This window comes from Exophiala oligosperma, assembly GCF_000835515.1.
Source record: "Exophiala oligosperma strain CBS 72588 unplaced genomic scaffold supercont1.31, whole genome shotgun sequence".
Lineage (NCBI taxonomy): Eukaryota > Fungi > Ascomycota > Eurotiomycetes > Chaetothyriales > Herpotrichiellaceae > Exophiala > Exophiala oligosperma.
Window position 1 is genome coordinate 1 of NW_015622848.1, and position 22,343 is coordinate 22,343.

At 43.3% G+C, this 22,343-nt stretch overlaps 4 protein-coding genes across 4 annotated transcripts; 2 read left to right on the plus strand and 2 right to left on the minus strand.

The window, feature by feature from the left end:
• Positions 1–6,648: 6,648 nt before the first annotated feature.
• On the minus strand, positions 6,649–8,250 carry PV06_11408 (uncharacterized protein; the record flags this gene model as incomplete). Its single annotated transcript, XM_016413074.1, has 1 exon — positions 6,649–8,250. One exon carries the CDS (start codon positions 8,248–8,250, stop codon positions 6,649–6,651), a length of 1,602 nt encoding a protein of 533 aa, XP_016256522.1.
• A 1,946-nt stretch (positions 8,251–10,196) lies between these two features.
• On the plus strand, positions 10,197–11,493 carry PV06_11409 (uncharacterized protein; the record flags this gene model as incomplete). The annotated part of the gene is made up of 2 exons (XM_016413075.1): positions 10,197–10,534; positions 10,581–11,493. The coding sequence occupies 2 exons, from the start codon at positions 10,197–10,199 to the stop codon at positions 11,491–11,493; spliced, it is 1,251 nt and encodes a 416-aa protein (XP_016256523.1).
• A 1,145-nt stretch (positions 11,494–12,638) lies between these two features.
• On the minus strand, positions 12,639–13,963 carry PV06_11410 (uncharacterized protein; the record flags this gene model as incomplete). The annotated part of the gene is made up of 4 exons (XM_016413076.1): positions 12,639–12,880; positions 12,951–13,111; positions 13,180–13,353; positions 13,602–13,963. 4 exons carry the CDS (start codon positions 13,961–13,963, stop codon positions 12,639–12,641), a joined length of 939 nt encoding a protein of 312 aa, XP_016256524.1.
• Positions 13,964–15,497: 1,534 nt separating this feature from the next.
• PV06_11411 (uncharacterized protein) lies at positions 15,498–16,538 on the plus strand (the record flags this gene model as incomplete). Its single annotated transcript, XM_016413077.1, has 1 exon — positions 15,498–16,538. The coding sequence occupies one exon, from the start codon at positions 15,498–15,500 to the stop codon at positions 16,536–16,538; it is 1,041 nt and encodes a 346-aa protein (XP_016256525.1).
• Positions 16,539–22,343: the final 5,805 nt, after the last annotated feature.

Here is a 22,343-nt window from a genome sequence, read left to right on the forward strand (position 1 = left end):
CCTAACCCTAACCCTAACCCTAACCCTAACCCTAACCCTAACCCTAACCCTAACCCTAACCCTAACCCTAACCCTAACCCTAACCCTAACCCTAACCCTAAGCTATTATCTAGCAGATAATCCCTTATTTAAGATAATTAAAAACTTTATTTAGTGATAACTAGTTACCCTAATATCTTTAGTCTATCGCTTATTAATTAAGAGACTTAGCCCGGATAGAATAAGGTAGTAAAAGAAAAGTTTGATCGCGAGCTTCTTTAGAGATTATTAGGAATTTATTAAGCTATTTTTACTAGTGGCCTATCTTACTAGTGAAAGTTCGTTACGCGGTACTAAGTGAAAGCACATAACGTATCGAAATTTATAAGGCACTAATAGTAATATTTAAGATATAATTTAGGACTATCACTAGGGACTAGTTCGCATTATAACTCACTAGCATAAAACTTAAAATATCACCTATTAAAATTAAGGTAATCTTTGTTTTCTTTCACTAACTCACTTCTATATCCTAGTATACTATATTTTATACATAATCTTAGTATATTACTATCTCACCATTAAATATCTTAAGTAGTTAGATCTCTTACCCTTCTTATTTAAGGTTAACGCGAATCACGTCCTAAGCTTAATGTTATTAAGAGGTCTCTAGATCTAATTAAGTCAGATTTTTCAAGTTAAGCTAAGTTTAAATCCGTATTAATATCTCATTAATTATATTCTCCTTAAAAAGATTGGGCCAAATGTGGAAGGGTTTCTTAACGCGAAGAATAAAGATATTAACTTAGCCCTTATACAAAATAACTTAATTATTAATATCTAGGCTAATCACTTAACGAAAATAGCCCTCTTAAATTATAGTCTATTAGTGACTTAGCTAGAAAGTGAGATTCAATAAAAATATATTTAGACGATTTAGTTTACCTAGCGCTATTACGCTCTCTTTAGCCTTAATTAACTTAACTCGGCCTTTAAAAAACTTAAGATAACGCTTATTAAGAATAAGAAAGGGTTAGATGATCTTAACGCGTAACTCACTCCCCCCTATTAAGCCTAAGAGATAGTTAAGCTAAGAGTTAATATTTACTACTAGCTAGGGAGACTATTAGAGAATAAAAACGCAGAGTTTTAAGATAGCTTTTAGTATAAGGTAATCCTCGTAATTTTTAACCGCCTTATATACCTAATTTATATTAATAAGATTAAGTTAGGAAAGAGTGTTCTTTACCTCTTACTAATGTTTACGCGGTACTAAGACTCTATGAATATTGTTATTACGCCTCGAATTAGTCTATATAATAACCTCTTAAAATAGGCGTGGGATCGAAATATCCTAGTCGCGAGATTTAAGGATCTCACGGCCGAGATTAGTTAATATTATATCTATAGTCTTTATAATTTAGTGGTGGCCTTAATTGAATTAATCCTAAATTTATCTTTTATAGAGTATATTCTCTAGGTTTAAAACGCCTAGTAATTAGTTTAAATTTATCTAGATAAGGTTCACACTATTATGCTTAAACAGAACTTTTAATAGATTATAAAATATATAAATAGCCTCCTTTAGTATAGAGTCTCACTTATTTTTATCTTAGTCACTCTCTCTATTTCCTTATTATACCTTATAAAGAAAGAGTTTTTACTTCTTTAGGGTATTAATTAAATCATTTAAGCCTAGACTATTTATAAGGAGATTAAGTATAAGATCGTAAATATTAACCATTATATTACCCCTAATAATATTAATTACATACTTAAATAATTCCGGCATAAAGGTCTATATTTATGAGGGAAGGCCATTATTTTTGTTCTAACGTATAAACTAGGAATAATACTCTTAAAAAAATTGAGTCTGCCCTTTTATAATACTAAAGACCTTAAGAAAGATTTAATTCTACGCTCATTTCTTTCAGATAATAGTGTATTAGCACTTTTTATCACTAGTGCGTTAGCGCTTAAAGTTAACTTTAGTATAGTGAAGTTTACCCTATATATCTTGCCGTATTTAGGGGGTCTCGTTAATTTTATTTAAGGCTTAAGTTAAATTCGTTAAGACAGGATCTTAATTATTCTTCAGAAAAAACTGAGCGAGATACTAAAAATAAAGGTGCGCGAGTTATACGCGCAGCTAAATCTCTCGCAAATTTTAACTATTAACTAGTTTAAATTAGTTAATTACTTAGTCCTTTAAAAATTACTAAATAAGGATTAATGTGTTTAATAGGTTATTAGTCACTTTCTAAATAATATAAATATTAGGAACTATATTATGTATAACTTAAGGGCCTCAAAAAAAGTGAGACTTTACTATCTCTATTAACGTGAGTAAGATATTCTTAACTAGTAGGTAAATAAAGAAGGTTAGGCCATATAGAAAATGAATGTTAAGCTTGCCTAGTTTAAGGATTTAGTTAATATATTTAGGCGGTTAGAGTGTCTTTTCTATTTCCTACTCGGAAATGTTAATAAGTACTTTACTTATTCTCTAGATATATGCGCAGGCTAGCGAGACTCTACAGCCCTCATAATCTTAGGGTCTTATAAAGTTATAACGCTATCTTTATAGAATTAAATGTAAGGTCTCACTTCTTAACTCTTATAGGGTTAAGAGCTAGTGCGTAGAAGCTATTATTTCACTTACCTTCTACTCTTATAAGTCTATAAACGCCTTAAAGATTTTAAGGGTTTAGCTAAGAATATCTGTCTATACTCTAGAATTATTAAGGCCTTTATTGTTATTTATAAGTATATTCTTTAGTAAAGAGTGTATCTCTTCGCTCTTAAAGAGTTAGGCCTTAGAAATATCGATATATAAGGTTTAAGGGAATTAACGCTATAGTTCTAGGATCTAAGTTAATGTCTAATAACTCTATTTAGAACCGAAAGTATTAAGGTATATTAATATTTTAACGCGCTTAGAGCCATAAATATCGTGTAATACCAGGAAAAAAACGAGGAAATAGGCACTAAAAGATATAGACTTTTAATTTAAGTATTAATTTATTACTTAATAAAATATACTCTACCCTATTAGCACTAAAATATAATTTCTTTCGAATTAAGCTGGCGTCACTAAGAAAAAAGAGGGCCTTATATATAGAGAATTTAGGTGAAAATACTTAGACCCTATATACATAAAGATAAACTATTCTAGATTTAATTAAGCTAGAGACTTAGAATTCTATAGACTTAGAGATTTAATGTGTTATCACTACACTAATAGCCCCTTTTTATAATAGGATTTAATCTCTTATTTATATAAAGAGCTAAATTAAAAATGAGATCTTCTGGCCTAGTCTATTACTTACCTTTAATTAATTTAATCTCCTTTTAATCCCTTCACCATATCTATTCTATTCTATTATTATCACTTTTCTTTCTCTTTCTCTTCTCTTACTTACCCTTAATACTTATAAGGCTAGCCTTAATTTTTTCGAGCCGGGCAATATTTTTGTCCGCTATCTACCCTAAGTAGACAGAATAATAGGAATAATAGCGCCTTATTTTTTTCGAGGTAAGCCTTAAACTTATCTAGGCGGGCGTAGAGGCCCCAAAAAAGAAGACCCACTAAGGACTTAGCATTTTCTATTATTTACTAGCTTAAAAAAGTTAAGCGAAAGCTCTGCCATAGTGACTTAATAAAATTAAGTAAAAGCTTCTCACTTTATTATTTTACTAGGCCAGAAAAAAATGACCCTAGTATATTCTAGGCGCACCGCCCTAAGAAAACTCCGCAGTCACTTAAAAAAACGAGCCTTAAGCTGCACCCTTAGAGGGAAAACTCCTAGTCTCTACACTCTAGCTTCATAACTAATTTATTAACCGAAAACTGTGGGTCTATATTAGTAAAAATTGAGGTGTGACTAGGTAAAAGTGAGGCTTATCTCCTAGTTAGCGGCGTTATCTTCGTTATAGATAAGTATCTTATAGAACTAAGGGACTAAATTAGTTTTTTTTGAGGCTAGGCCGGAGCACTATATACCTTAAGTATATTATGATAATAAATGCTGACTAAGCCGGCACACTCCTTATCCTGCGGGGCTCCATTAGTTTTTTTTGAGGCTAGGGTCAAGAATTTCGTACCTTACTCTTAATGCTTTTAGGGTAGAGATTATATATTATAAGGCACTTCTTAAGTAAAGCGTACTAGGGTTTTTTAGGTCAGCGCTTAAAACTTTTAAGTGGGGCCCTACTTACCTTAACTAGATAGTTATACGCGAGTAATAAATTAAGCTTATAGCTGTAGACGGCCTTATTAATAGCTATAGAACATAACTAGAAAAAAACGAGTCAGTTTAGGGTTAATAGGGTTCGTTTTTTTTGAGCTAACTTACCTTGCCACCATGGTAGCATAATTAGTACTTAGTGCGTATAGCTACATTAGTTTTGCCTCGCTAAAAGTGAGCACTACCCCGGAAAAAATGAGTTAGTTAGGCTTCCCCGCGGCCCGAAAAAAAAGACTCTACCTTAGCTTCTTCTCCGGGGTGAAGTGCTTATTAATGGACGGGCGGTGTAGGCGGCCATAGCTATCCTCACATCACTCCTTAGCCTTAGCTCTGTTTTTTTGAGTTAGCACGTGTGCGCCTCGAAATAAAAGACTATAAACTTACTATTTAATGTGTAAGGTATTAGGCGGGGGAAGGATTAAAAGGACCGGGCCTATAGTTAATTTTTTTGACTAAGGGGACTTAGAGGGGGTGCTAGGTGCGGATAATATCTTAGATTAATTTAAAAGGGTGTTAGCTAGATTTTTTTAAGTTAGTCTTACTATAAGTGCTGCGAGGAGGGCCTCAATCTTTTTAAGGCACTCTCTACTAACCTTACCTTAAAAAGATTAAGGGAAAAGAGGGGCTAATAAGAGGGTGAGTAAAGAGAGGAGAGAGAGAGAGAAAGGCCCCGAAAAGATTGAGGGGCTTAACTTACTTAAGTGATAGAAAGATATAAAAGAGGAGAAGGTTAGTTAGAGCGAGTGGAGAGGGTTTAAATATGAGGCCTGACTTAGTAGTTACGTTAAGCCGCGTGTAAGCGCCTCACAATGTATCTTAGGAGGCCCCCGGTGCCATACTATAGTGAATGGCGCGCGACTAGGTATAGGTATAAATAGTGAATATTAAGGGACTACCTACATCATGTGATAGTGAATAGTGGGCGCCTATATTTAGATAGTATTATGACTGATAAGCCCGGAATACCCACTTACTTCATCGTACCTATCTCTTTCCCTTAACATTTATAAGTCTGGCCTTAAAAAAATCAAGGCAGGACTCAACTAAAATAGGGCACAGGGGGTAATGTTAAGGGCGCTATTAGGTTAAACTTAATAAGACCGCTATATTCCTAGTTACCTTAAAAATATTAACGCTAGGCTTAATCTAGGTTAGGGGTATAGGTTAAAATATTTAGATGTGATTAAAAGAGGGTTTCTAGGGGTGGCGACAGTAGTGAAGAGCGCGGGGAAAGAAAAAAATAATTAGGGCCTAAATATAATAAGGCTTAGCTATGAGATTAACCTTAACTATTAACAGCCGTAAAGAGTAATAAGTCGCTCTAACTCCATGGCTCCTTATTTAATTTTCATAAGACTCCTAGGGGGGGGTAGAGAGTACTAAAATGAACACCTTTAGCCGAAAAAGTTAACTTAGAAAGTCTCTCTTTAGTGTTTAGTATTAAGTTAAATCGCTTGTCTTAATAAGGATAACCTGTGTCCTATTTATCCCGTTATATTCGAGGTAAAAAGGATAATAGTGATAGTGTTAACCGCGTTATAGCGTTTAAAGAAAGGCCCTTTATAATCTCATTAAGTTTTAAGTGAATTAAGTGTCTAGTCATTCGTTTTAAGCGGGACCCTCACTAGGTTACCTAGGTAACTCAGGTTTTTAAGGTTAATGATGTGGCGAGAAGAGAGGAGGCTAAAGAAAGAAAAAAAAGCGGGCTATCTACTGTCACCAATCTTAAGAGGCCGCCGGCCGAAAAAACCGGGTAAAGGCCTGGTGGGTTCTGAGCGAAAATTAAGGAAGACGGACTGACGAAACCCACCGCCCCCGGATTCTCGCCCCCTATCGGTGGGTTTTGTCGCGCCGGCGGGTAGGCCTGCGTTAGAGCTAATGTGAAAAATGCTAACACTAAATAATCAGCATGGATTAGCTCTTATATGAGAGAGTGATTTAAGAAGCTAAGGTATCTCGGCATCAAGCTGCTCATTAAAAGTATTTAGGTCGCTACCTGGTTTAGGTAGGGCACTCTGTAAATTAATAACTCTCGATAAGGAAAATGATATACCTATCGGACTATGCGCGAGACATTTATTCAACGAAGATCGGTCATTCCTCCTTGTAAAGCTCAAGTGGTGTTCGAGGTTGTAGGTAACGATTATGCTATTCCTATGCTATTCTCTATACCATCTGCACTCGGATTGTTGGTCTTATATTACTTATGCTGGTCCGTCTCAAGCGCTTCCTACCACTCTACCTTGGTTAGCTTGCACCCCTCTCTCATCGGTCTTCTATCATGTTGATCCTTTTCGTCTACGATCGTCTATTGCCACTACGACATCCCGTCGTTGTCTCGGCTGCAGTTCGACACTGTCTTTCTCGCGAACGGAGCCGGCCATCACTTTGTATGGCGCTGTCAACCATTTTGGCTCGTAAGTCATGAGGGCACCGGTAGAGGCTCCCAATTATCCTCCCCTTCTGCCATGTTCAATTTCATTACCTGCAAGGTCCGGATGCCACAGAAGCCGGTATGCGTAGTAATTCTCACGACGTCTTGGAAAGAGCCACCACTCTGGTCTGCAACCCAAATTCTGTCTTCGACTCTTTTGCCTGGCTCTTCGTGCCTTCGGGGATTAGATCTTGGCAGTCTCATCAACGTATCAAGCATAGTGTGGATTGGCGTATATAGACGCTCGAATCGTCGAGTTAGGCTCAGTAAAGAAAGGGTTCGGGGGTCATACGCAACCCGGATGAAGGGGTTCACGTAAATCCCTGAATTGCCGGGTTCGGGGCTTTGGATATCCGCATGAACGAGACAAGACTCTGAAGCATCCCAGTAAGCTTCCTTCTCCGCGCGGAATCGATACGGGACGGAGAGGTGGTCCGGACTTCGCTGTCCGGCTGTTTCTGGCTCATCATGAATTCCATGTCGGCGATGGAAGAATCTCGCATCGAACGCCACCATCCCACCCCAACAGCTTTTGACTGGCACGGCATCCGCTCCTTTGAGCATGGCCCGGTGACTTTGTTTGCCCCCGTTCGCGGAAAACCACGGAAAAAAAGGTAGTCCGATTTCGTATCCTTCGATATCCCTGGTCGCGAAAGTATCGTAAAATTTGAACGGATTGATGAAATCCACCGCACACGCAGCCCTGTAGTCGGTGCTGCCTTCTGGAGTGATGTTTGTGGAGAACAACAGCTGTGCAGCGTCAACTGGGTGGAAAAAGACATCGTTCAAGATCAAAAGTCTGTCGAAGGTGGTGTTGAGATGGTCGAGTGGTTTTAGAGCTCGATTTCTAACCTCGGCCAGGTACGCAATGCGCTTCAGGCGTTCTGATCCGTCTGGAGCTTTGACGTGAGGTAGGTTGTTAGTTTCCATGTGCTCCTCGAAAACTAACTCGTGGTCGCACGAAATGCGCTTTTCGAGCCCTTCCAGTGCCTTTTTTGCCGCTGGCCCTGAGTCATTCATATAGATGGATAGAAAGCAATTCTTTGGGCCTAGCAATTGGATCAAGTCGAGCACATTCTGGGCCCAAGGCCCACCGGCGAGTGAACCATCTGTACCATCCTTGTCATAAATGCTTGCTGCTATGAAGACCCTTTGACTTTGTAGATTCCCGCGTCCAGGGTATTCAGAGACCAAAGCTCGTTCACGTAACATTTCATAGTGTGGAGGGAGGCGAGTATAATGAGGAAAAAAGATTGCCGTGATAATAACAACAATCACAATCGCTGAAAGTGACGTACAGGCAATCAAGGCGGCTCGTCGAAAGAACGATCGAGACAGACCAACATGACAGAGAATGAGACGCTTGACTCGCGCCAGTGCGTGTCCTGGGTAGTGTTGGATCCAGAACCAGGCGCGTGTTGAGGGGACGCAAAATTGGAATGCTTGTTTTAACGCATCCTGGCCGGGGAAGCGAGAAGGCTGAAAGTTATCGCGCTCATCGTGGAGAAAGAACGCTTCTTGATCTTTTGTGGATTGCGTACTCGTTCGTGATAGCTCGTAGCCCTCGAGCAGCATATCGTGAGAGTTCATTGAGGAAGAGATATATTCATCTCAGCAGGCAATTGACGTGGAGAAGCAGGTCGTGATCCCGAGCCTTCAAAGACTGAAGATTTTAACGATTGGCTGAAAATGAAGGGCCGCTACACAGATTCGTCGCAGAAGCATTCCACCACTTGAAGGTGGTGAGTGACAGGAGTTCTCCAGCAAAGAAGAGCACGAGCATACGTAATCAGAACGGTGGGGTTAAATACGCGTAAAGCCAAGGCACTAGAATCCGCCTCTGCAAAAGCTTAATGCCTCGCCACGAATCACCCACGCCAGACAGGATTTGACTACTGAACGATGCATTACTATTCTCTAACCGCCACTAATTGAGGTCTGAGTGTTCTCGATAATAGTACCTTAATGCTCAATCGTTCCCTTCAGATCGCTAACCAATTTGACGAGTCTCTGCAGGGTTGTTTCTCTTTCTTCTTTATCTTCCTTATCTTCGTCGGGTTCGATGTCATGGAAGGAGAACGGAGTGCCAGATGCGAGGCGTGTGGAGCGGCGTGTCGCTGTGTGGGTGCAATTGTCTTGAATTTCTCTCGGACCTTCGCACGTGGGATGATCTTGCGTCTCCCTCCGGGGAAGATTTGAAGCTGCGCTGGGGACGAGGTGTTGCACGCACGTCCCGATGTTTTGGCTATAGTTGATTAACACTGACGTCGGAGGTTCCCGACGCTACCGCGCGTCCCCTGTCGGGTCTAGGGAATTTCTTGGGATGCGACGCGCGTCGGCCTCTCGAAGTGTGCGCACTTTGTCTCGGGTCTTACAGATCCTCAAAGTGTAACGAATTTAGCATGGCCGTTTGTTAATCTACGGAAATGTGCAAATTCGACGTCACTCGAATTGAGTACAGACATTTTCGATTGCAGCTGCCGGTGACTTGCAGAGACGTGCTCGAGAGCTTCTGTCAGTTCCCGAAACCGCCCTCCTCTTTGCGGACACGTTGCAACTTTCTCACACCAAAGAAACACCGCTTTCTCGAGTCTGCCATAGTTCGACCAATACAACTTCGAATCATCAACGATCTGATTTTCCTCGGTATTGCCATACCGTCCGGTGCCGCCATCGAAATGGAACATTACACATCTACAGATCTCCAATCTATGCAGGACCTTACCCTCTCTAATCAGACTCTACGACTGGTAGGTATGCGAGGGCAACTTCAATCCGGATAAGTTTCGTTCTGCTTGCGGTTCGATGTGCTAGCAATCCCCGTGCAAACGGTATATGCTCTACAGACATGGAAAGGAGTGAGAATTTGAGGGCAAAAAACCTGTTAGATATTTCTGGAATCGTAACTGTTTAAAGACTTTGCTGACCTGAATAGTCAATATTTTCTTCTGTGCTCTATCTATTCTACTACTGCTCCCTGTCGCTATTTACATCCACGAGGAATTGTTGAAATTCCGAGAGTGTGCTGTCATGCTCATGGTGGTATTTGGTCTGTTGAAGTCCACAAATACAAGCATCTCCGTCTTAACTCTTGCCGCTATTCCACGCTCATTCGGAGAGGATTGGTGTCAAAGTCGTATCAATAACAGCTTCTTTGCCTTTAGAGCCGAGTGTGGACTCATTCTGCAGCCCTTCAATCATTTTGACATAGCCCGAGAGTCGCGAACGCCTCTCATAGAGTAATAGAAGCTCCCTTCGTTTCTTTTCTTCAATCGATTTGTGGCCAGTGATCAAGACTATCATCAGGAAGGATTCGATGATACTCGGTGGAACGTTACACAGAAGTTGGCCGGTCAGGCTCCACTTCATCGCACTAGCGCCTGCATTGCCACCCTTCTCCGCCAAACACCTCGGAGCCAGAAAACATGCTTAATCTGTTCTATCAGCTCGCGCTCGCTGCGTCAGAGCCTTTAGCAGGCAAATTGTCCCCGAATTTTGGTCTATGAGGAGTCAACTTCCAAGTTTGTCCAGCCGATATGCTTCCTATGAGATACAACAGACCCGTGCAGGACACTGGGCGCTTTCAATTCACGATTGATGAGACTGGATCTGCTACGGGCGAGGACATCGAGCTGGGACGGTATGAACAGACTCATGGGTCAAGTACAGGCTGCCCCGAAAATGCCGGTCAGAGTCAGAGTCGTCCTTCACGGCCGTCTCTGGCTTTGAAGATACCAGCCTTTCCATCCTCGAGTAGGTCTCCTGACAAACGAGGTTCAGGGCAACCGTGGTTATTAGTCAGGAAACAGAAGCGACCTGCTTCACGATCTTTGTCAAAGGTAGTGAATCTACTCAAACTATCTTTGATGCTTCTGTGAGTGTAGAGCATCATAACCCCAACTTTCACTAACATTTCTCAGAGGAATATTGCAATGCGTCGCCTATGTCTTCGGCGTTCTGAACGCTCTCTTTCCAGATGACTTCGACCTCGTTTCAAAGCCTTTTAGGGATGTATTAATCACACCTGGAAGCCCCGGGACATGGTCAGAGGATCCCACCACAGACGTTCAGCCTCTGATGTGCCATTCCCATAATGATTACTGGCGTCGAGAACCCCTTTACCAAGCTCTCCGGGCAGGTTGTACAGGAGTTGAAGCTGACGTCTGGTACTTCGACGACCAGCTCTACGTGACGCACACCGTGTTAGGGATCCGCCAAAATCGAACCCTAAAAAACCTTTACCTCGATCCTTTGACGGACATTCTCAACCGCCAAAACCAGCTTCCCAACTTTCTCGGCCCACTGGATGAGACACGCAACGGGGTCTTCGCCACTCGTCCGATGCAAACTCTTGTTTTACTAATCGATTTCAAAAACGACCCCCAGCGCATTTGGCGCCGCCTGGAGTCCCATCTAAGCTACTTCCGGGACAAAAAATACCTGACTTACTTCAACGGCACCGCGGTCGTTCAAGGTCCTTTGACTATCGTCGCCTCCGGAATAGCCCCTTTTGGTCGCATTGTGCAAAGATCAACCTACCGAGATGTTTTCTACGACGCTCCGCTCGATGTTCTGGCCTCATTGCCGGGTAGCAGAGGACCAACGGCATCCTTACCCCACTATACCACCGACGCAGATGACTCTTCCCTTATCGACGCGCCTTACTATCCACAGAACGCGGCAATTTACTCTCCCGCTAACTCCTACTACGCATCCGTCTCCTTCGTCCGATCAATCGGCTATCCCTGGCACTCGACTCTATCCCAAGCTCAACTCGACCTCCTGCGCAGACAGATTCATGCCGCCCACAGCCGCGGCCTGAAAGTCCGGTAATGGGGCATTCCGGCCTGGCCCGTCGGCTTGCGCAATTACATCTGGCGCGTGCTTGTCCGTGAAGGTGTAGATTATTTGAGTGTGGATGATGTCGATGCTGTCACGAGGGACAATTGGGGCCCCAGGAAGGGCGGGTGGGGAAAGAAATGGTGGCGGTGAAGGAGGAGAAAATACCATGGTCGATTGTTTATACATAGCCCGAGATGAGGTGTATCAAGCGTGGCTAAGCGGACTTACTTCTTGAGAAGGGGTAGAAGCAGATTCCTTATCTGATGCTCATGAACGGTCTTGGATATGAAGGGTGCGCAAAACTCTCCTAGGAACTGGCAGGTCGCAAGAGGTTTGCGCAACGTTCACTCGCCTATCACCCTCTACCAGGAGCAGTTACTCAGGATCTTCTACTCTCTAACCAGCACAGGATCACAACAAGCCCGTACTCAGGAGAGTTAGCATCGATGGCGTGAGCCCCGAGCCTGTTCCCAACCCTCTGGTTTCGCAGAATCGCGCTGCTAACAAGAAACAAAGCAGCGGTACTATCGCTCAAACAGCCGCGCCAACAGTTTGGGTGAGAGTACCTCTGTCGTACTCTATAACTCCATCAGGCTCAAGAAGACTGTCAAAGAAAAAGCACAAAGGCAATCTCCCCAGAGGCTCAACCACAAACGCAATGACCTGGGACGAGGCCACTTATGCTCGATGTCGCGCAGTCTAATTGTGGCACCACTAGATCGCACTCATGCTCGGTGGCCGTTACAGAATGTTATGGGTTAAATTAAAACTCTCTCCCTCTGACGCCGGAGGCAGCTCACACGAACGCGTCACGGAAGATGAACTATGGATGGGAGACTGATTTTGAACAAGACCAGGAGGATCAAGGCAATCAATTATACAGTGTTTGAAGCCGTGGTATGCCTGCGGGGGTGTCAGACGACTGGGACGTGAGACCGCTAATACACACTTGGACAAATATGGCTATGCTCCGCAGCATTATCTTGGCACACTGTTGTAGCCAATTTACTCGGCAGTCTTCCTCATTGAGCCAACACGCCACCGGCGCAAAGTTGTTGGCCTGGCAGCCCTGACATCGATCCGAAGCGGGGCAATTGGCGTAGACAAGTATGACGGTAGCCGATATCTCCCGAAACCTAGTACGCAGCGTCAGCGAGCAACATCATACGAGCAGGGCTTCCACCCGATGGGGTTTTCAAACCAGTGAATTCTCGCGACATTCGTGAAAAGCCCCAGCGCGATGCTGTGGACCGGTGCGTCTCCCCATCGTTCATAGAAAACCCGCTCGTTCGATCCAAAGCCTGGAAGAAAGACTCGTAGGCAGAGTCGCCAGAATTCGAGGTCGCCAATTTCGAATTTACTCCGTAAATGGCACGTGCTATACCCATTAGCCCGGGCATTGTGTTCTGGTCGCCATGTGCTGTGGGTGAGCCAATTCCAAGCCATACGATGGCTGAGATGTTGAGGGTTTGCGGCGATGAAATCAAGTGTCTGCGGCCATAACGACGGCAGGGTCATGGGATCGTCGTATACCTTGAGTGTAAATCCGTAGACTTTGTAGTTATCCGACATGTATTGAAACACGTCGTACTCGACGGCGCAGAAAAACCTAGGGCGAGAGTGACCATCAGCACCGAGAGAAGTCTGCCAGAGGACCTTCGCCCCAGGACGACATACTGGATCCACGGTTCCACCCGCCAATAATACCGAATGTTGTCAAATGCCGGATGTTTGTAGAAATTCCTGAATACCATCGACACATTTGGTGATAGCCCAAGTCCGACGGGTGTTTGACCCATTAAAAATGCCACTCCGCCATCCGTTGGCTCCCTATGGATCTGCTCTATTGTACTAACACAAGTAATGAGCATCAGCTGCCATGGACCGAAGCGATACTTTCAAAGATTGAAGATACGAACGGCCACACAAAATGACGTAGTCCGATCCGTGGTGGCGGAGACGATAGAAGCGCTTACCATAAAAGCATGGCGCCTGGGTCTCTAAGGCCGTCCGACGTTTGAATCCAGGAGTGAAAGGATCGTTATTGAAGAAGATCCAGGGGTATTGGAATCTTGAGTTAAAGCTTTGCTCGAACTGACGCAATGGAGTAAACAATCCCGTCCAACTCTTCATTTTGAACCAGGGCGACGAATGCCAAGTCATTGCGCGATGGCTTACGGTTGCCATCGTCGTCAGGGCGTAAGAGTGCTGTCATCGCCTCGTCGAGCTGCTGATGAAGATAGCTCCTCGTCTGGGCAAATTCTCCCTCTGAGATTGCTTGCGTATACAAACTGTGAATAGCAGTCGTACAATCACCCAGCAAGGAAAGTACCTGGGCACAGCAACCCAGCTCATTATTAGGTCGGAATTTTCGAGCACCCTCGCGGGACGTCTGAATTACTTCTTTAAGCCAGAGTCTCTTGTCCAGAATGGGAGGTCTCGCGCATGGGACACACGACATGATGTCTGCCCATGCCAACGACCGCACTGAAGATTGAAATAAAGGACTGTCCAGCCTATAGTGTGGGTGTGACCGTGCAGAATGGCGGCATGGACACGAACACATAAAGTATTTGTGCCGTTCTGTCACTAAGGAATACGCGCCCTGAAGAGAAGAAACTGCAGTCGGACTCCACCATAACTGTCGTTAGGCAGAATGATTTCGTCGTCGACCAACAGCAAAGAACCGACAATGGCATCATCGTCGAGAGATGAGAATGGCATGTGGTGACCGTGGAGTAGCATTCCATCGCTGGTGAGCATACTTGACTCCGCGTCGAACTTCTTCAGCGAGCATCGTAACGCCTTGAACGCTTGTTGTTGCAAGACGATAAAGGTCGATTTAGGTATCCTTCCAAGAGACAAAAGGTGGGTGGCCGAGTTTGATAGTATCGCCTGTAAGGCGAGAGACCCATCTTTGGAGGTAAGATTATAATACATCTGCCCAAGATAATGTGCAGCGTCCGGGTCAAGGCAGACCAGATGAATGTTTATCATCATCCAGTGCTCGAGGAGCGCTCGATCAAGAGCGTCCAGGGGATGCACCGTGGACACAATCTTCAATCTTTGCAGCCGGGGTGGAGCATGGTATTCCGGGATGCTTTCAGCTTGTTTCTTTCGAATCACGATCTCCAAACCTTGCTTTCGAGTGGAAGCTGTCGTCGGCGGTGCTTTAGCAACCCATCTCAGCGTCCTGGCGTAGCCTTTGCAGACTACTTAACGATTCGCACATCGGCGGCATTTTGGCTTTAATTCGTCGCATTTGGTGCGAATAGCTCGACAATTCACGCATCCCTGGATGGAGTCAACACTCAAGGCCAAGTCATCCGAATGGAGGGGTGAATCAATTACCTGTTCTGGAACGCCGGTGATTCGTCTCCATTGGAGCTCCGAAATCATGCTTCAGGTGAGCGCAGACCACCTACAGTCACGGAGCTGCGTCTAGCAGGACTTAGTCATTTAGTATTGTATGGTTCATTCAATGGCCATCTATCCTTGACATGAAAGAGTTCCTAGGAGAATTCGGGTGGCTGCCTCTTCTTCCTGGCCATTTCTTGGCTCTTGGCGTCGACGCGAACTGTAACGGGGCTGGGGCTCCAGCCAGGGATAGATCGAGGCCGCAAATTCCCCCGCACCGTGGCACGCAATTCTCCAAGCTGGCCTGCTAATAAGCGCCAAGACTTTAGCACGTGTCGGCACCGGCATGTTCTGGGGTCGCATTGCCGACTCAGACTGGGGAGGAAGGAGACATGTACTACTTATTGGGTTGATTAGCTGCAGTTTTTATTTTGCCTATTATTCTTTTTCCCATCTATGGGATGTTCTAATCCATTCAACAGCCGTTTCATACTTTGGCTTCGGATTATCCAAGACGTTCGCTGAAGCGGTCGCTTGGCAAGTTTTGGGAGTGGCACTCAGCAATAACATTGCGGTCACGAGATGTGTGGTGGCAGAGAGACATACCGACAAAAGGTCAGCTCATTTTCCCGGGCCTCATGGACAGATTGTTGATGATTGCCTACTGGGATAGACACCGTGCACGGGCGCTACTCCTCTTGCCACTTTTTGCCAACGCCAGCAATTTTATCAGTCCCCTCATTGGTGGCTTCTTAAGGCCGGAGGAAGCTGATCTCTCGGAAGATTCATATCCTTTTCGCATCCCGAATTTCCTTGTCGCCTCATTGCACTTCTCAGTCGCATTGGCCGTTTGTGGTCTACTCGACGAACCACGCCTTCACGCCTACACATCACGCCGCCGTTCCTCCCGAGGCGATATCAGGCGGTCAGGTTATGGCGCCATCAGCACAGACACTCCGACACGGCCTCCTGTGTCACGTCCGGAAGTGCTCTCGAGGGTCTCAACATACTCGAAGCAGAGGCGGAAGCTAGCTTTCCGTCGCATGTGGACCTCGAACGTTGTCTGTACCCTCCTGTCTCAATTCATCGTATCTGGGCACGTGGGGACCTTTCCTATTCTCTGGGCGGTCTTTCTGAGCATGCCACATCCAGAGGTCGCCGAACGAACAAACGTCTTCAGGTTCAATGGTGGGCTCGGCATGCATCCACGCAAGGATGGGTCGGCAATGTCAATGACAGGCGCCCTGGGCATACTGGTCCAGTTGAGCGTATACCCGATGCTTCAAGACCGCTTCGGCACCATCAAGATCTGGCGAAGCGCTCTGATGATCTTTCCCCTGGTATACTGGATTGCGCCTTACCATCCGCTGATGGCGTCTCCGATCGAGAACGATGATCGTGCGATGTCAGCAGCCGTTTGGCTTTTGGTTGGTGTCGTCATTTTCGTCCTCATGGTGGCCAGGAGCGGTGTAACTCCGGCCACCACGCTTCCGATCAATGACTGCACCCTGCATCCGCCGGGGCGTGCAACTATTCATGCGCCAGCCACCGTGGTGGCTAATCTGAGCCGGTCTACCTTCCCCGTGATAAGCATGGCGGTCTTTGGCCGCGGCTCAGCAATAGGCGTCAAAGGTTTGGCGTTCTGGTTCTCTCAGGACTGGCGGCTCCCGCCTACATGACTAGCCTGCTGGTTGTTGAAGGATGTAACGGAAGAGAAATTGTGCTCACTGACAGTGACAGTGGAGTTGAAGGCGAATAATCTAAAGATGTTTGAAGCATAGCGTACTTTTCAAAATGACATCTAGGCACATCGAGAATGCGCAGCCTGCCTTTCTTTCATCCTGGCCAAATCTGGCTGTTCTATTCACAACTATCACAACTATCGACAGGGCGGAGTGACTTTAGATACGAAGTGTACTTTGGGCCCTAGCGTTTTTAAGTTAATTTTGGTTATGCCAAGAGCTTTATGACCGAAGAGGCCGTTTTGGATAAAGCCAAGCGAAATGGGTGCCAAGCGGTTCTCCGCAGGGTAGCTGTTCATATTCTTGAAAAACATCTCCGACCATCATCACCTCACAAGAAAGTCGTTGCAGTCCTAGTCCCGAAATATATCTCGTTCAGTTTAGCCACCGCCGTTGATTGCAGAAGTGACTATCTGTCCTAGCTTTGCTGAATGATTCACCATGAATCGATCTTGCATTTCCTCTCTGTCAGGAATACCGACACTTCGCGATGCCCCCCGGGATGTTCATTTCTTATACCTCTCGCGATTTCTTCGAACTGCAGCTTTCGGCTCTACTGGAGTGATCCTCACCGTCTTCCTCTCCGGCCTTGGCCACTCTGAGCTTCGAGTAGGCTTATTCATGACTCTCACGTTGATCGGCGATGTGCTCCTCAGCATGGCTCTCACGAATTGGGCTGACCGACTAGGCCGACGTCGCACTACTGTCCTTGGGTCCGGCCTGATGATAGCGAGCGGGATTATCTTCGCTCTGGCAAGCAACTATTGGGTTCTTCTCTTCGCGGCTGTCTTCGGCGTCATCAGTCCGTCCGGGAACGAAATTGGACCGTTTCGTGCAGTTGAGGAAGGCATGCTGGCCCCTCTCTCCGCGACCCAGAACATGTCGGACATCTTTGCATGGCATATCGTTGCTGGAACTCTAGGTGCGTCGTTTGGCACCTTATCTACGGGATGGATCACGGCAGCCCTTGTAAAATTTGCAGGTTGGACCGAGCAAGCGTCATATCGCGTCACTTTTATGCTGGCATGTACGCGCTTATTGGGTTGGTCAAGCTCGCCGTAGCTCTGAAATTGAGCGACGCTTCTGAGGCCAAGGCACGACGGCCAGAGAGACAGCAAGAAACTGAGCCCATGTTGCCGTTGGAAGACGCCAGTTCGGAGTCAAAGGTTCCATGGATAGTCACAGCAAGAAGTATTGTGTGCATCTTTGTCCCAGAATTGTCGGCACCTACGCGATCAATTATCTGGAAGCTTTGTTTACTCTTCGCGGTTGACTCGTTTGCCAGCGGCATGGTTGCCTTGTAGGTCCCCTTTTCTCTCCTCTGAACCCCTTTTTCCGACTTCAGTTGACCTTTTTCAAGCACCCTCGTGAACCTTTATCTCCATTCGCGCTTCCAGGCGCCCATTAGTCTACTTGCCTCTCTCCTGGTCGTACCACTCATCTTCAGCGCCGCGTCGTCGCTCTTCGCATCCCGGATTTCTAAACGTCTTGGCCTTCTCCCTACAATGGCACTCACTCACCTGCCTTCGGCTGTCTTACTGGGCTTACTCCCCATGGCACCAACCCTTGAGATTGCATGTCTCCTCCTCATACTCAGAGCGGCGTTGTCCACCATGGACCAAGGTCCGCGGACGGTTTTCCTGGCGCAGGTCGTCCTGCCCGAGGAGAGGACCAAAGTCATGGGCGTGGTCAATACGGCAGGGATACGTCCGCGACAGGTCCTTGGATAGACCTTCCGACAGCACGCGAGTTATGTGCTACTACCAATCTTAGCGAAAACTTTCGACCGCTCTTAGCTTTTAGAGAAGCTCAAAGAGCGCAAGAAACCCCTATCTTATCTAAACCGCTCCAGATAGAATAGCGAGAGATAATCCCGAGCTATACAGAGCTTATCTTTAAAGGCCATACAATTCTGATTTAAGATCAGGATTTATGGATGAACACAAGCCAAGTTTTTTAAGTAGTAAGGTTTAATGAACCCCTATTTACTTAGCAGAATCCGAAGTTTAACTATTACTTAGTGGATTCATTAGGCGTGTTTATTAAGTCTGATGTCGCCATTAATTTATGTAACCTTTATTCACTTTAAGCCCTTAGTGTAGTCTTGCACAAAAAAACGTAAGTGATATATACTTAATAGGGCTAACACTTTTATCTTCTTAAATATAATCATAATATAGTGATAGTTAGACAGGGAAACTTAAGTATTAATCTTACCCATATTGTGAGAGCATTACTAGTGTATCTCTCTTATAGGAAAACCTTAGAGCAATTTAAGCGGAGATTCCCTTCTATTAAGGTTATTAGGGGTAATATAAAGATTTCAGGATCTTATGCACACATTTTCTTTGGCGGTAAATCTCTCTTGTCTGTATAGCTTACACATAATCACTATAAGACTTCTTAAACTGGCTTATACTCCGGACACACTAGTTAAAGAAGTTTGTGGTGATGATATACTATGTTCGGCCTAAGAACGCTTAAACGTATTATAACCTAGGAACGTACTAAGAGATATCCTAAGAGAAGATAGACTAGGCTTTAAGTGCGCTAATGTTTTCGGTCCAGAGATAAACTTCTCTGCAATCAACAGGCAATTATAACTCTCCTAGCGGTTGTTTAGGTTTATGACGCCCTCGCCACTCTCATAGACATCACCACTCTATATGAGTTATTTATAGGCTATTAAAGGGATAAAAATAACATTGGAGTGAGATAACCAATTAGAGTTACTATCTATTATATTACTATCTAATTATGCCTATTTTAAACTGACTGAATTAAGAGAGCTACCTAAACATGAATTAGGTGTAAGGCCATTAGGCTTAGGTCATGGAGTTAGGGGTCAGATTATGTAGACTATAACGTAAAACAGTTATAGGTCCTTTAAGAGCGATAGACACATAAGGATACTTATGGTCATCTAGCTATCACTGAAACCCCTCGCATAAGACACCACAGAATAAGGTAAGGATAGCATTAAAGATAACATAATTCTTCTAGAAGCTTATTAAAAATATTAATATTGTGAGGCGACTAAAGAGGAGCTTCAGGGTATCGCGGGGCAAACACAAATAATGATTAACTAAATTCGTGTAAAGTGCTCTCTTATAAAGAGGAATAGAGACTAAAATAGTGTAGAAGTGACTCGAGAATTAAAGATACTAAGACTAATATATACCCCAGAATTAACGGACACGATTATCTTATCACCATTATAATAGTAATTCTTGATTTACCATTCGATTATTATAGCTGTCTCTTTATCACTTAGTTAAGACACTCTATATAGGCTAGCTAACGCTGATGTATTTAATACTGCGACAATCTCCGGCGGGAATACAAGTGGAAGATAGCGTTAACCTTATATAATTCACTACCTTCTTATTTATGGCTTGCATAGATATCCGCGTTAGCTTTCGTTAAATGGTCTAGAGTATTATTTCTTCTCAGTTATACGTAAATCAGAATATCCCCAAGAGAGATTTAGGAGAGACTACTAGGGTTTATTAGGTATTAAAGGCAGACTTTTTATCGTTAGGAACAGGTGATCTATAATGTATACTAACTAGCTAATCATTATCTAGTATATTAGCGTTATCTAGGAGGATATGTGAATACATATATAGTATATAGAGTACTAAATAAGCCCATTACTCTCGTGCATAATGTATAGACCCTCTTCTAGCCCCCGTTTTCTACGTTACTACTTTCTCATTACCGTCCACTATAACTTCTTTAGGAGGGTAACGGCAAAGCAGAGTGAGACTCTTTAAAAGATTCTATTTACTACTAGATTTAACTAAAGATACCCTAAGTCCTTTTACTTCGTGCTCTTTTAAAAGGTAGTATGTTATTAAGTACGTACGTGTTACGAACAGACCTAGCCTACAGGCCGCAGACAAAGCTATAATAACAGCCGTTAACCCTATAAGATAGGAATACCGAGAAGAGCTTAAGGTAACTAAAGTTAGGGATTATCACGTGACCAAGGGTGATTAGCTACGCTTAAATAGAAGAGAAGGGTAGCTTTAGTAAATACCGGTCCTCTACATTATTTAATATCTCCTAGACTAGGGAAATTATAGCTAGAATAATGATATATATAATTAGCCTTAATACTAAGGTATTAAGAGCGTCTTTCGCGCATAAAAGATAGAGTAAGATAGCGTAGAGATAAATCATTAATGCTAGGGGATAATTTAGAAGTAATTAGCTAGCCTTACTATATTATGCCTATTATCACTTCTATTCATTATTTCAAATCTTTAGGTACTTAAATAGAAGTGCAGAATAGCTAGCTATAGAGAGACTTTTCCAGTATAAAGAGAGACTTTAAGTTATTAAAAGAGTAAGTAACGAAAATTAGAAGTAAGGATAGACTATTATAAAAGGTAATAAGAAACTGTCTCTATTAAGGGGCCTAGACCGCGCTTATAAATGTGACACATAGTCATTAAGAGAACTAAATAATAGGAGAAGATAATTACCTAATACTTAATACTCTTAGCGTATCTTTAGAACAATTTTCTAGGATAAACCAAATAAGCTATTAATACCTAACGCCGCACTTTATAGTTCTTAGTGCGGTTATAATTAGCTTTATTAATCACACTAAGGTTAGTTTCCTTAGGGAATTCTATAGCATATAAGATAAGGAGGTAAAAAGCTTCTTAGCATAATATAGAGTTATTATTTATGTTCTTTAGTCTCTATCTTAAATAGACTAAGCTAAGTACCTTTATAATAATCTCTTATAAAGTTCTCTTATAGAGAAGATATAATTACTTTACTATAGACTTAATAAGCTAGTTTAAATACTTAGTGTGCGGCGAGAAGTCTTACTTTCTTTTCTCTTAATTTATATATAGGCCTTATCTTAAAGAGTCTTACCATTATATAAGGGAGATACCTTAAGCCATAAATGCTATATATATTAGCGCTATTAAGGGAGCCTTAGTTATATTATAGGTTACTTAGGTGTATACGCATCCTTAAGTATCCTTAAAGCATGTAACCTTCCTTACTCTTACCAAATCTATATAGAGCTAGAGTGTTTATTTATTAGGTCTACCTAGCTGATTATTAACTTCTCATAATATACTCTCTTCCCTACTAATAAAAGTTATTCCTTAGGCTTCTATATCTAGAGTAGCGTAGATATAGGTGTATACCTAGTTATAGCTAACCGAAGAAGTAAGCCTAATGGTAAGGATAAGATAGACTAGCTAAGGTCCGCATTTTTCTCCTCAATCTAAATAGGGACTAGCTTATCCTTATATAGCCCTATAATAGTTTAATTTATTTAGTCACTACTATAGCCACTAAAGGGTCTACTAGATTCCTACCTTATCTTAACACCAGTTATCCTAGCGTTAATATAGTGTAGTTATATCATTACTAAAAAACATTTAAGTAATTAAAGAACTTTGGTTACACTTAGAAGAGTGTGTATATAGGAGAGAGAAGAAAAAGGGAAAGAGAGAAGAGTTAGATTTCCCGTCGTTAAAAAGTCGCTTATAACCACTATAAATATAGACTAATTAAAGACTATCACTAACTCTCACTACCCTTTATCTATCTCTTAGTCTTATTTTAGCTTATCTTAGGCGTAGCCTATATATATCTATGACTTACCCCTTAACTTACCCTAACCTAGGCGCTAGGGTAAGATAAAACTAAGCTAAGGGAGAGCTAAGCTAAGCTTAGGGTAGGTTAAAGTGATATAGCTTACCCACTAAA